General features: G+C 51.6%; 1 protein-coding gene across 4 annotated transcripts in view; it reads left to right on the top strand.

Annotated features, from left to right (window-relative positions):
- Window positions 1–14,835, top strand: part of LOC115080694 (breast cancer anti-estrogen resistance protein 3-like) — a 32,763-nt gene that overhangs the window by 13,712 nt on the left and 4,216 nt on the right. For all 4 annotated transcript variants that reach the window (XM_029585052.1, XM_029585050.1, XM_029585053.1 and 1 more), the window contains 5 exons: window positions 736–1,139; window positions 7,866–7,963; window positions 8,633–9,219; window positions 12,342–12,457; window positions 12,655–12,826. In XM_029585052.1, coding sequence (XP_029440912.1) covers window positions 736–1,139; window positions 7,866–7,963; window positions 8,633–9,219; window positions 12,342–12,457; window positions 12,655–12,826 — 1,377 coding nt within the window. The remainder of the gene's footprint in view (window positions 1–735; window positions 1,140–7,865; window positions 7,964–8,632; window positions 9,220–12,341; window positions 12,458–12,654; window positions 12,827–14,835) is intronic.

Raw genomic sequence — 14,835 nt, 5'->3', positions numbered from 1 at the left:
ATATTTAAATGGCTCCTGCCTTTCCTCTAGGATGTACATGCTTAGATCTTTAAGTCTATCCCTCTGTGCTTGAGAATGAAGACCACTGTACTGGAGGGAGGGAACGAGAGAGAGAGGGGCGAGGGAGGAATGAGGAATAGAGCCATAAAAGATGGGAAAAAGATTCTCTTGTTTCTGGGAATGTTCTAACCGGAGAATTGTATTGCAATCTACTGAACTTGTTTTATTATCTGCTTTGATTAATAAGGATGTTGAAAGATAGAACAAACACCACTGACCATTTCAGTAGCCTCCCACTGGAGCGACTCCAACCTGTTTCTATCCTTTTGAAGGTGCGGTCTCCAGCCTTGCACTCAGTATTCCCAGTGAGGTCTCACCAGGGGCAATATCTCACCGCTGACCATTCCTCTCCCCATGCAGTCCAGCATCTTTCTAGCTTTTCCTATCACTTTAAGATCATCAGATATGCTCACCCCCAGATCCTGCTCTTCTTTCATGCAGAGAATTTCACCTCAAAGCTGTACCACTCCCTTGGGCTTTTGCTTCCTGAGCCTGCTTGGGGTAGCATTAAATCTCGGGTGCCAGACTCTAGCGCCCTCCTCATGCTTCCCCCCCCTTTCAGAGTGGCTGCCCTGTAAAGATTTTGGTATTTCTGGAAGAAAACAAAACCTTTTCTACTAGCCCTCGGTTCAGCTGTGCTAATGCAGGTCACGCGGGTTCCTTCCATTTCCACAGGAGGCTGAAGCTCTTCTGCAGACCGATGGCCATTTCTTAATCAGAGATTCACGTTCCAGTCCTGGAGACTACGTCCTCACCTGTAAGTTCGGACAAGAGGCGCTGCACTTCAAGATCATCCGGGTAGTGCTCCGACCCAAGAAAGGCTATTCCCGCACTCTCTTTCAGTTTGAGCAGGAACAATTTGATAATATCCCAGCTCTGGTTCGATTCTATGTGGGCAACCGCAAAATTATTTCGGAAGGAAGTGAAGCTGTCATTGTGCACCCCGTCACCAGAAATGTCCCCCTACGACTACTGGAGGAGAGGTACCGAGAGCCAGGTCAGCAACCCAAGGAGCTTATGAGGAGGCAAAGCTTCCGAGCAGCTACCCCAGCGGAAGCACTGGAGAGCAATCTGCTGAGGTACACCAAGAATAGCCTTTATTCTAATTTCACTTTTATTTAGCATTATGAGTGATGAAAAAAGAACAACTGCAGTGCTTTTGTGCCTCAACTTTCATCAGTGACTGACATGAGAAAGATCATTTGTAGTACTAGAATTATTATCTACAAATCATATTGGCACCTGCCAATCCAGTACTGAGAACTGCACACACACAGCTCTACCAATGTACCTCATTCCTTAGCTGCAGCACCTCCTGCTATTCCAGTACTGAGACCCTCACACACAGCTCTGCCAATGCACCTGCCCTGCAGCACCTCCTTCTATTCCAGTACTGAGACCCTCACACACAGCTCTGCCAATGCTCCTCACTCCTGCCCTGCAGCACCCCTGCTATTCCAGTACTGAGACCCTCACACACAGCTCTGCCAATGCTCCTCACTCCTGCCCTGCAGCACCCCTGCTATTCCAGTACTGAGACCCTCACACACAGCTCTGCCAATGCTCCTCACTCCTGCCCTGCAGCACCCCCTGCTATTCCAGTACTGAGACCCTCACACACAGCTCTGCCAATGCACCTCACTCCTGCCCTGCAGCACCCCCTGCTATTCCAGTACTGAGACCCTCACACACAGCTCTGCCCATGCACCTCACTCCTGCCCTGCAGCACCCCCTGCTATTCCAGTACTGAGACCCTCACACACAGCTCTGCCAATGCACCTCACTCCTGCCCTGCAGCACCCCCTGCTATTCCAGTACTGAGACCCTCACACACAGCTCTGCCAATGTACCTCATTCCTTAGCTGCAGCACCTCCTGCTATTCCAGTACTAAGACACACACAGCTCTGCCAATGCACCTGCCCTGCAGCACCCCTTGCTATTCCAGTACTGAGACCCTCACACACAGCTCTGCCAATGCACCTCACTCCTGCCCTGCAGCACCCCCTGCTATTCTAGTACTGAGACCCTCACACACAGCTCTGCCAATGCACCTCACTCCTGCCCTGCAGCACCCCCTGCTATTCCAGTACTGAGACCCTCACACACAGCTCTGCCAATGCACCTCACTCCTGCCCTGCAGCACCTCCTTCTATTCCAGTACTGAGACCCTCACACACACACAGCTCTGCCAATGCACCTCACTCCTGCCCTGCAGCACCCCCTGCTATTCCAGTACTGAGACCCTCATACACAGCTCTACCAATGCACCTCACTCCTGGCCTGCAGCATCTCCTTCTATTCCAGTACTGAGACCCTCACTCACACACAGCTCTGCCAATGCACCTCACTCCTGCCCTGCAGCACCTCCTTCTATTCCAGTACTGAGACCCTCACACACACACAGCTCTGCCAATGCACCTCACTCCTGCCCTGCAGCACCCCCTGCTATTCCAGTACTGAGACCCTCATACACAGCTCTGCCAATGCACCTCACTCCTGGCCTGCAGCACCTCCTTCTATTCCAGTACTGAGACCCTCACACACACACAGCTCTACCAATGCACCTCACTCCTGCCCTGCAGCACCCGCTGCTATTCCAGTACTGAGACCCTCATACACAGCTCTACCAATGCACCTCACTCCTGGCCTGCAGCACCTCCTGCTATTCCAGTACTGAGACCCTCACACACAGCTCTGCCAATGCACCTCACTCCTGCCCTGCAGCACCCCCCTGCTATTCCAGTACTGAGACCCTCACACACACACAGCTCTGCCAATGCACCTCACTCCCGCCCTGCAGCACCTCCTGCTGTTCCAGTACTGAGACCCTCACACACACACAGCTCTACCAATGCACCTCACTCCTGCCCTGCAGCACCCCCTGCTATTCCAGTACTGAGACCCTCACACACAGCTCTACCAATGCACCTCACTCCTGCCCTGCAGCACCCCCTGCTATTCCAGTACTGAGACCCTCACACACAGCTCTACCAATGCACCTCACTCCTCCCCTGCAGCACCTCCTGCTATCCCCGTACAGAGACCCTCTCTCACAGCTCTGCCAATGCTCCTCACTCCTGCCCTGCAGCACCCCCTGCTATTCCAGTACTGAGACCCTGACACAGCTCTGCCAATGCACCTCACTCCCACCCTGCACCTCCTGCTATTCCAGTACTGAGACCCTCACACACAGCTCTGCCAATGCACCTCACTCCTGCCCTGCAGCACCCCCTGCTATTCCAGTACTGAGACCCTCACACACAGCTCTGCCAATGTACCTCACTCCTGCCCTGCAGCACCCCCTGCTATTCCAGTACTGAGACCCTCACACACAGCTCTGCCAATGCACCTCACTCCTGCCCTGCAGCACCCCCTGCTATTCCAGTACTGAGACCCTCACACATAGCTCTGCCAATGCACCTCACTCCTGCCCTGCAGCGCCTCCTGCTATTCCAGTACTGAGACCCTCACACACAGCTCTGCCAATGCACCTCACTCCTGCCCTGCAGCACCCCCTGCTATTCCAGTACTGAGACCCTCACACACAGCTCTGCCAATGCACCTCACTCCTGCCCTGCAGTGCCTCCTGCTATTCCAGTACTGAGACCCCACACACAGCTCTGCCAATGCACCTCACTCCTGCCCTGCAGCACCCCCTGCTATTCCAGTACTGAGACCCTCACACACAGCTCTGCCAATGCACCTCACTCCTGCCCTGCAGCACCTCCTTCGATTCCAGTACTGAGACCCTCACACACACACAGCTCTGCCAATGCACCTCACTCCTGCCCTGCAGCACCCCCTGCTATTCCAGTACTCAGACCCTCACACACATACAGCTCTACCAATGCACCTCACTCCTGCCCTGCAGCACCCGCTGCTATTCCAGTACTGAGACCCTCACACACAGCTCTACCAATGCACCTCACTCCTGGCCTGCAGCACCTCCTGCTATTCCAGTACTGAGACCCTCACACCCAGCTCTGCCAATGCACCTCACTCCTGCCCTGCAGCACCCCCTGCTATTCCAGTACTGAGACCCTCACACACACACAGCTCTGTGAATGCACCTCACTCCCGCCCTGCAGCACCTCCTGCTATTCCAGTACTGAGACCCTCACACACAGCTCTGCCAATGCACCTCACTCCTGCCCTGCAGCACCCCCTGCTATTCCAGTACTGAGACCCTCACACACAGCTCTACCAATGTACCTCATTCCTTAGCTGCAGCACCTCCTGCTATTCCAGTACTAAGACACACACAGCTCTGCCAATGCACCTGCCCTGCAGCACCCCTTGCTATTCCAGTACTGAGACCCTCACACACAGCTCTGCCAATGCACCTCACTCCTGCCCTGCAGCACCTCCTGCTATTCCAGTACTGAGACCCTCACACATAGCTCTGCCAATGCACCTCACTCCGGCCCTGTAGCACCCCCTGCTATTCCAGTACTGAGACCCTCACACACAGCTCTGTCAATGCACCTCACTCCTGCCCTGTAGCACCCCCTGCTATTCCAGTACTGAGACCCTCACACACACACAGCTCTGCCAATGCACCTCGCTCCTGCCCTGCAGCACCCCCTGCTATTCCAGTACTGAGACCCTCACACACAGCTCTGCCAATGCACTTCACTCCTGCCCTGCAGCACCCCCTGCTATTCCAGTACTGACACCCTCACACACAGCTCTGCCAATGCACCTCACTCCTGCCCTGCAGCACCTCCTGCTATTCCAGTACTGAGACCCTCACACACACACAGCTCTGCCAATGCACCTCACTCCTGCCCTGCAGCACCCCCTGCTATTCCAGTACTGAGACCCTCACACACATACAGCTCTACCAATGCACCTCACTCCTGCCCTGCAGCACCCGCTGCTATTCCAGTACTGAGACCCTCACACACAGCTCTACCAATGCACCTCACTCCTGGCCTGCAGCACCTCCTGCTATTCCAGTACTGAGACCCTCACACACAGCTCTGCCAATGCACCTCACTCCTGCCTGCAGCACCCCCTGCTATTCCAGTACTGAGACCCTCACACACACACAGCTCTGCCAATGCACCTCACTCCTGCCCTGCAGCACCCTCTGCTATTCCAGTACTGAGACCCTCACACACACACAGCTCTACCAATGCACCTCACTCCTGCCCTGCAGCACCCCCTGCTATTCCAGTACTGAGACCCTCACACACACACACAGCTCTACCAATGCACCTCACTCCTGCCCTGCAGCACCTCCTGCTATCCCCGTACAGAGACCCTCACACACAGCTCTGCCAATGCTCCTCACTCCTGCCCTGCAGCACCCCCTGCTATTCCAGTACTGAGACCCTGACACAGCTCTGCCAATGCACCTCTCCTGCCCTGCAGCACTTCCTGCTATTCCAGTACTGAGACCCTCACACACAGCTCTGCCAATGCACCTCACTCCTGCCCTGCAGCACTTCCTGCTATTCCAGTACTGAGACCCTCACACACACAGCTCTGCCAGTGCACCTCACTCCTGCCCTGCAGCACCCCCTGCTATTCCAGTACTGAGACCCTCACACACAGCTCTGCCAATGCACTTCACTCCTGCCCTGCAGCACCCCCTGCTATTCCAGTACTGAGACCCTCACACACACAGCTCTGCCAGTGCACCTTATTTCTAACAATAGATCATGCTGTGCTAGTTTTTAGCCTTGCGATGATCAGCTCTGCACCGTGGCCTAAGAACTGCATTTACTCAGATAAAGTAACCTGTCTAAAACGTATCCTTATTTAGTTAAGCCAGAATTTCATACAGGATTTCTTAGTGTGCGCACTGTTAGAAGGGTTCAGTCAGAAGTTCACGCGGGCTTTCTCAAACAGGCCGATTCTGTAAAGTGCGCTCCGCTGAGTGCAGCGTTTTATCTGTGGTTGGATGCGCGTTTTTGATGCACGTCCACTACCCCTTATACAGTAAGGGGTTTAGCATATCCAAAGTGCGTCTAAACCCCCACCCCCGAAACTAATAGTGCTCATCACATGCAAATGCATGCTGATGAGGCTATTAGTTATCCTAGCGATATTAAGTGGGAGAAACCAAAAATGTAAAAATAAATAAATAAATTGCCAGCCAGTCAGGATAGGGAAACAGACACTCAGTTTTACTGGTGTCCATTTTCCTAATCCATGGCTGTCAGTGGGTTCAGAAAACTGGTGCTCGTAAAATGGAGTCATTTCCTGACCCCGCTGACTGCCACCTCACCTGGGGTTCCACTGCCAAGGAGGCGCTAGGGATGCACTATTGTCCCTAGCACCTCCGTTTTATCACAAGACCCCTCATTTAAATACAGGATCACGTGCCCAGGAGAGGTGGCTGGGTGCGCATTGGGAGAGCAGACACTCAACACTGAGCACCCGTTTTCCCGTAAACCTTACAGAATCAGCCTGATTGTGTGCACTGTTTGGGTAAGAAGCAATCAGTTAAGCCAGAAGTACATATATGCTAAATAAGAGCGCACACATTTCCACATGCACATTTGGCCCTTCTTGTTCATATTCATAAATAACAGGTACAAATTACATGGACACAATGCACATACTTTGCACTAGTATATCTATTTTTAACATTGGAGAAATTACTTACCTGATATTTTTGTTTTCCTTAGTGTAGACAGATGGACTCAGGACCAATGGGTATTGTTCTCTTCTGCTAGTAGATGAGAGACGGAGTCAGATTTCAAAGCTGACGTCACTCTAGATATACCCCTGCAGTAACCTCAGCTCTTCAGTATCTCTCCGTCTCCTAGCAGATGTGGACACTGTCCCACACACTAGAATAGTGTTAAGAATTACAGCAAAGAAGAAACAAAATTTACCTTAAAGAAGATCGCGCCCCGCTCTCCTGCGGTGATACCTAAGGGTCCCTCCCCCAGTCGAGAATTCCTGAAGTGATCTCAGATATCCCTCAGAGGTGTGCCTTGGTCCGGTAGCCGGTTTCCGGCATGGACTTAGCCCCCAGTGTGGCTGAAAGGCAGCAGGTGCAGAAACGAGCGTAGCAGTGAAGGTAGTATAGTATTTTACTAGTATATCAACTCTTTAACACACGTACTTTACACTAGTTCATGGATATGCATACTTTGTATTAGTACACCAATGCCGTTAATACATGTACTTTATACTAGTATGCAGTAGTACATCAGTGCTTTAACACAATTTATATTATAAGACACATACTGTACACTAATGGAACACACATACTTTGCATTAATGCACTGATGCTTTTAATGCACGTACTTTACACTAATGGATCACACACTTTGCATTAATGCACTGATGCTTTTAATGCACGTACTTTGCACTAGTATGCATAACACATACTTTGCAGTAATATATCGAAGTTTATCACATATTTTACACTTATGTACACATACTTTACAATAGTTGATGTTAGTATATAAAGCTTTTAATACACTGCTTTACACTAGTAGATAGTCAATGAAGAAGTAACACAGGAGGTATCTTTTTTTTCTTTCCAGATCATTATTAAATAATAACAAAATGCACAATAAAAGCACCTGTGCACTGTGCAACTACATGGAAGATTCAGAATTGTCCATGGGTTTATGAAATCATTTTCAATGAGGTTGGAAGGTTCATGTAGGAACTGCCTGGGGGAGGTGGCAGAGACATAGTCTCCCAGTAAACACCAATAAAGAAATGAATTCAGAATAGGTGAAGTTGTGGAGTACTGGACCTGACTGAAAATAGGATGCTAGAGAATGAAAAATGTTTTCAGTGAGTGACATGATCCTCCCCCACCCCTGCCTTACAGAAGCAGAGAGAGGAGTGGAAGCCACCCAGCCAGTCTGGACACGGTGGGCAAGCAGCTGCCTCTGCACAGTGCTCAGTCTGACAGTAACCTACTAACAGGTACTTTCCTTCTTTGGCACGTGAATAGATCCCGCTCGCCACGCCTGCTCATGAGAGCTAAACTTATCCTGCTGCATGTGGCTGCATGTCATAGTACACAGGGCAGTTCTCAAAAGCCATTGACATAGGCAAAGAGATAAGTAATGTACAAAATGTGCATATACCTACCTGCATTTATCAGGTGTTCCTGGGGACAGAGGCAAAAACTGATTGAAAGGGAAAAAAATTCTTGCAGAAAACTCAGTTACAAATCTCCATGGGAACTTTTACCCAGAGCAATTTTCAAAGGAAATTTGAAAAATGAGAAAAGTAACTGCTGACTTTACAATTACCTGCAGACATGTGAAAATGGCCGAACTCTGGACCATCCATTATGGGGGCAGCGATGGGACTGGGACATAGGCACTGCCAGGGTCACACAGACAGAATTCATTAATCCTCAGTACTCTCACTTGCCAGTCCTTAAGGACAGCTCCGAGTCACAGCTTGGATACAATTCAGTTTCCCTGGCTCACGCACTTCATGCTATTCCTGAACTGGGCTAACTTTCTTGTAGGTATTTTCCAATGGCACAGACTCGTGCTGAGTGTGATGGGGAGAGTGGAAGAGCAGGGGGCATTACCCCCGTCACATTATTCTTTAAAACTTATTATTCATTCTTTTCTACAGCTAATCTAGAAACTCTGACTGCAGAGGAACCAGCTGCGCCTCCCCACTCTCCCATCTTCCGCACTGGTAGTGACCCCCTCCTCAGGTCCAACACTTCTCAGCAAAACACCTTTGGCTCTGAGGGAGGAAGTCCCTTGAGAGGATCTGATGGTCAGCTCCACTCCAAAGCTCCCCCCAAGCCCCTGCGTGTTCCTTCACTGCTGCTCACGGAGAACACATACTGTGAGCTGGTACCCAAAGTGCCCACCTCAGTCCGCAGCTATGTTGACCGCCTGAGGGCAGAGGAAAAGTGGAAGAGCCGTGCCAGGGTAACTGAGACCACCTTTGGTTTTCTGGATACGGAAATGCCTTGCACCACTCTGACACCCTGCTGCGAGGAAGCCAGCGAGGAGCGGGAGAAGGGACATGAATTTGTAAGGCCACAGATAGAGACTGGTTCATGTTTCAAACCCAAGAACTTTCTCTCACTTCTACTGTCCCCGGAAAACAAGCCGCTAGATCCAGGAGCACTGAAAGTGCTGAAGGAGGTTTTTACTCAAAGCGAGTGCCGGACAACAGCTCTCCATATCTTGCACATTGACTGTCAGGTAAGACACCAGCTGTCCCCTGTACAACATGCACACAGTACCCTCTACCCCACCCCACATTCACTACAGCTCTTCCCATCCTGCAGATAGACTGTCAGGTATGAAACCAGCTGTCCCCTGTACAACATGCACACAGTACCCTCTACCCCACCCCACATTCACTACAGCTCTTCCCATCCTGCAGATAGACTGTCAGGTAAGAAACCAGCTGTCCCCTGTACAACATGCACACAGTACCCTCTACCCCACACCACATTCACTACTGCTCTTCCCATCCTGCAGATAGACTGTCAGGTATGAAACCAGCTGTCCCCTGTACAACATGCACACAGTACCCTCTACCCCACCCCACATTCACTACAGCTCTTCCCATCCTGCAGATAGACTGTCAGGTAAGAAACCAGCTGTCCCCTGTACAACATGCACACAGTACCCTCTACCCCACCCCACATTCACTACAGCTCTTCCCATCCTGCAGATAGACTGTCAGGTAAGAAACCAGCTGTCCCCTGTACAACATGCACACAGTACCCTCTACCCCACCCCACATTCACTACAGCTCTTCCCATCCTGCAGATAGACTGTCAGGTAAGAAACCAGCTGTCCCCTGTACAACATGCACACAGTACCCTCTACCCCACCCCACATTCACTACAGCTCTTCCCATCCTGCAGATAGACTGTCAGGTAAGAAACCAGCTGTCCCCTGTACAACATGCACACAGTACCTTCTACCCCACCCCACATTCACTACAGCTCTTCCCATCCTGCAGATAGACTGTCAGGTAAGAAACCAGCTGTCCCCTGTACAACATGCACACAGTACCCTCTACCCCACCCCACATTCACTACAGCTCTTCCCATCCTGCAGATAGACTGTCAGGTAAGAAACCAGCTGTCCCCTGTACAACATGCACACAGTATCCTATACCCCGCCCCACATTCACTACAGCTCTTCCCATCCTGCAGATAGACTGTCAGGTAAGACACCAGCTGTCCCCTGTACAACATGCACACAGTGTCCTATATCCCATCCCACATTCACTACAGCTCTTCCCATCCTGCAGATAGACTGTCAGGTATGAAATCAGCTGTCCCCTGTACAACATGCACACAGTACCCTCTACCCCACCCCACATTCACTACAGCTCTTCCCATCCTGCAGATAGACTGTCAGGTAAGAAACCAGCTGTCCCCTGTACAACATGCACACAGTACCCTCTACCCCACCTCACATTCACTACAGCTCTTCCCATCCTGCAGATAGACTGTCAGGTAAGAAACCAGCTGTCCCCTGTACAACATGCACACAGTATCCTATACCCCACCCCACATTCACTACAGCTCTTCCCATCCTGCAGATAGACTGTCAGGTAAGACACCAGCTGTCCCCTGTACAACATGCACACAGTACCCTCTACCCCACCCCACATTCACTACAGCTCTTCCCATCCTGCAGATAGACTGTCAGGTAAGAAATCAGCTGTCCCCTGTACAACATGCACACAGTACCCTCTACCCCACCCCACATTCACTACAGCTCTTCCCATCCTGCAGATAGACTGTCAGGTATGAAACCAGCTGTCCCCTGTACAACATGCACACAGTACCCTCTACCCCACCTCACATTCACTACTGCTCTTCCCATCCTGCAGATAGACTGTCAGGTAAGAAACCAGCTGTCACCTGTACAACATGCACACAGTGTCCTATATCCCATCCCACATTCACTACAGCTCTTCCCATCCTGCAGATAGACTGTCAGGTAAGAAATCAGCTGTCCCCTGTACAACATGCACACAGTACCCTCTACCCCACCCCACATTCACTACAGCTCTTCCCATCCTGCAGATAGACTGTCAGGTATGAAACCAGCTGTCCCCTGTACAACATGCACACAGTACCCTCTACCCCACCCCACATTCACTACAGCTCTTCCCATCCTGCAGATAGACTGTCAGGTATGAAACCAGCTGTCCCCTGTACAACATGCACACAGTACCCTCTACCCCACCTCACATTCACTACTGCTCTTCCCATCCTGCAGATAGACTGTCAGGTAAGAAACCAGCTGTCACCTGTACAACATGCACACAGTGTCCTATATCCCATCCCACATTCACTACAGCTCTTCCCATCCTGCAGATAGACTGTCAGGTAAGGAACCAGCTCTCCCCTGTACAACATGCACACAGTATCCTCTACCCCACACCACATTCACTACTGCTCTTCCCATCCTGCAGATAGACTGTCAGGTATGAAACCAGCTGTCCCCTGTACAACATGCACACAGTACCCTCTACCCCACCCCACATTCACTACAGCTCTTCCCATCCTGCAGATAGACTGTCAGGTATGAAACCAGCTGTCCCCTGTACAACATGCACACAGTACCCTCTACCCCACCCCACCCCACATTCACTACTGCTCTTCCCATCCTGCATATAGACTGTCAGGTAGGGATGTGCAGAGAGACCACATACATTACCTTTGGTATTCGTATTCGTGAGGGGGCAGATACATTGCATTCAGCAAGGGGGGACCCTGATCCGTTCATGCGTTCCATTCTTATTTGTTTCCCAGCTAAAATTTAATTAACTACAACCCCCCACCCTCCTAAGCCCCTCAAGACTTACCAAAACACCCTGGTGGTCCAGCGGGGGTCCGGGAGCCATCTACTGCACTCACGCTGTCGGCTGCTTGTATTCAAAATGGTGCAGATAGCCTTTGCCCTTACTATGTCACACGGGCTACCGGTGCCATTGGTCAGCCCCTGTCACATGGTAGGAGCAATGGACGGCCGGCACCATCTTGTGCTCCTACCATGTGACAGGGGCCGACCAATGGCAGCCAACGGCCCGAGTGCAGGAGATGGCTCCTGGACCCCCGCTAGACCGCAGGGACTTTTGGCAAGTCTTGGGGAGGTCAGGCGGGTCCCCCAAACTCATGGGTCTGAGAGGATCTGCCACACAAACTTAACAACAATACAATTGGAACTATCTGTAAAAGGTCTTCTGTATCCTGAGGCAACCTGACCTTCCTGCAGGGTTAGGGGAGCTGTAATTGGCTTTGTATATGGGTTGCTTTTCTTTGCTTATCATTAACCAAATGTCTTTGGAGCAGGTCATTAGGATCTGCGGAGTCTCTCTGGAGCAGCAGAGGATGATGGGAGTTGGCTCTGGCCTGGAATTGATCACCTTACCACATGGACATCAGTTGAGGAAAGACCTACTGGAGAGGTGGGGCCCATCCATTGTTTTAGGGGAGGGCAGAGCATGCATGCAGCATTCCTGGAGGGCATGTGACTGTATGAGAGTGAGAGGGTGGGGCGCTGCATGATTGTCATAGAGAGGCAACCTCTCATAGCATAATCCGCTGTTTCTTGTGATTAAGAGAGAGAAAATGTACCTAAATCTCTAATGCATTACCCTTGCAGGCATCACTTGATTGCTTTGGGGATTGTGGTGGATATACTGGGCTGCTCTGGTACGGTGGCAGAGCGAGCAGCTACACTGCACAAAATCATCCAGCTGGCAGTGGAGCTGAAAGCCTCAGCTGGAGACCTCTTTGCTTTCTCTGCAGTGATGCAGGCCCTGGAGTTCCCACAGGTAAAGACATTTATCAGCCCGTGCTCTCCTGATCATCATTCCAGCAGCAGCAGCAGCAGGCAGAAACCTCAAACTAGAGCTCCATTTCCACAAGTTACGGCAGCTGCAGGCCCCCCGCATCTCCTTATCCACCAATCTAACAACTCCAATGAATTCGACAGCTCCCAAGAACTGCAGAAGTGGGCACTTACTGTCAACACCCAGAGTTAGAAACAGTGATGTCATTTTCCCCTTAAGATCTGCCGGGTACTTCCAAATGAATTGGAATGGCCTCAATAGACCACTGGTCTGACTTCTTATGTACGGGATGAGGGGCTCGATGGGTCCTGGGTGTGACCCGGCACTTCTTATGTTCTTATGTACGGGACGAGGGGCTCGATGGGTCCTGGGTGTGACCCGGCACTTCTTATGTACAGGATGAGGGGCTCGATGGGTCCTGGGTGTGACCCGGCACTTCTTATGTACAGGATGAGGGGCTCGATGGGTCCTGGGTGTGACCCGGCACTTCTTATGTTCTTATGTACAGGATGAGGGGCTCGATGGGTCCTGGGTGTGACCCGGCACTTCTTATGTTCTTATGTACGGGATGAGGGGCTCGATGGGTCCTGGGTGTGACCCGGCACTTCTTATGTTCTTATGTACGGGATGAGGGACTCGATGGGTCCTGGGTGTGACCCGGCACTATGTTCTTATGAACGGGATGAGGGGCTCGATGGGTCCTGGGTGTGACCCGGCACTTATGTCCTTATGTACAGGATGAGGGACTCGATGGGTCCTGGGTGTGACCCGGCACTTCTTATGTTCTTATGTACAGGATGAGGGGCTCGATGGGTCCTGGGTGTGACCCGGCACTTCTTATGTTCTTATGTACAGAATGAGGGGCTCGATGGGTCCTGGGTGTGACCCGGCACTTCTTATGTTCTTATGTACGGGATGAGGGGCTCGATGGGTCCTGGGTGTGACCCGGCACCTCTTATGTTCTTATGTACAGGATGAGGGGCTCGATGGGTCCTGGGTGTGACCCGGCACTTCTTATGTTCTTATGTACGGGATGAGGGGCTCGATGGGTCCTGGGTGTGACCCGGCACTTCTTATGTTCTTATGTACGGGATGAGGGGCTCGATGGGTCCTGGGTGTGACCCGGCACTTCTTATGTTCTTATGTACAGAATGAGGGGCTCGATGGGTCCTGGGTGTGACCCGGCACTTCTTATGTTCTTATGTACGGGATGAGGGGCTCGATGGGTCCTGGGTGTGACCCGGCACCTCTTATGTTCTTATGTACGGGATGAGGGGCTCGATGGGTCCTGGGTGTGACCCGGCACTTCTTATGTTCTTATGTACAGGATGAGGGGCTCGATGGGTCCTGGGTGTGACCCGGCACTTCTTATGTTCTTATGTACGGGATGAGGGGCTCGATGGGTCCTGGGTGTGACCCGGCACGGCACTTCTTATGTTCTTATGTACAGGATGAGGGGCTCGATGGGTCCTGGGTGTGACCCGGCACTTCTTATGTTCTTATGTACGGGATGAGGGGCTCGATGGGTCCTGGGTGTGACCCAGCACCTCTTATGTTCTTATGTACGGGATGAGGGGCTCGATGGGTCCTGGGTGTGACCCGGCACTTCTTATGTTCTTATGTACAGGATGAGGGGCTCGATGGGTCCTGGGTGTGACCCGGCATGGCACTTCTTATGTTCTTATGTACAGGATGAGGGGCTCGATGGGTCCTGGGTGTGACCCGGCACTTCTCATGTTCTTATGTACGGGATGAGGGGCTCGATGGGTCCTGGGTGTGACCCGGCACTTCTTATGTTCTTATGTACAGGATGAGGGGCTCGATGGGTCCTGGGTGTGACCCGGCATGGCACTTCTTATGTTCTTATGTACAGGATGAGGGGCTCGATGGGTCCTGGGTGTGACCCGGCACTTCTCATGTTCTTATGTACGGGATGAGGGGCTCGATGGGTCCTGGGTGTGACCCGGCACTTCTTATGTTCTTATGTACGG

Source organism: Rhinatrema bivittatum, chromosome 19 (genome assembly GCF_901001135.1).
Source record: "Rhinatrema bivittatum chromosome 19, aRhiBiv1.1, whole genome shotgun sequence".
NCBI classification, from domain to species: Eukaryota; Metazoa; Chordata; class Amphibia; order Gymnophiona; family Rhinatrematidae; genus Rhinatrema; species Rhinatrema bivittatum.
The sequence above is the reverse complement of the archived record's forward strand: the minus strand, read 5'-3'. Positions and strand labels throughout refer to the sequence as shown.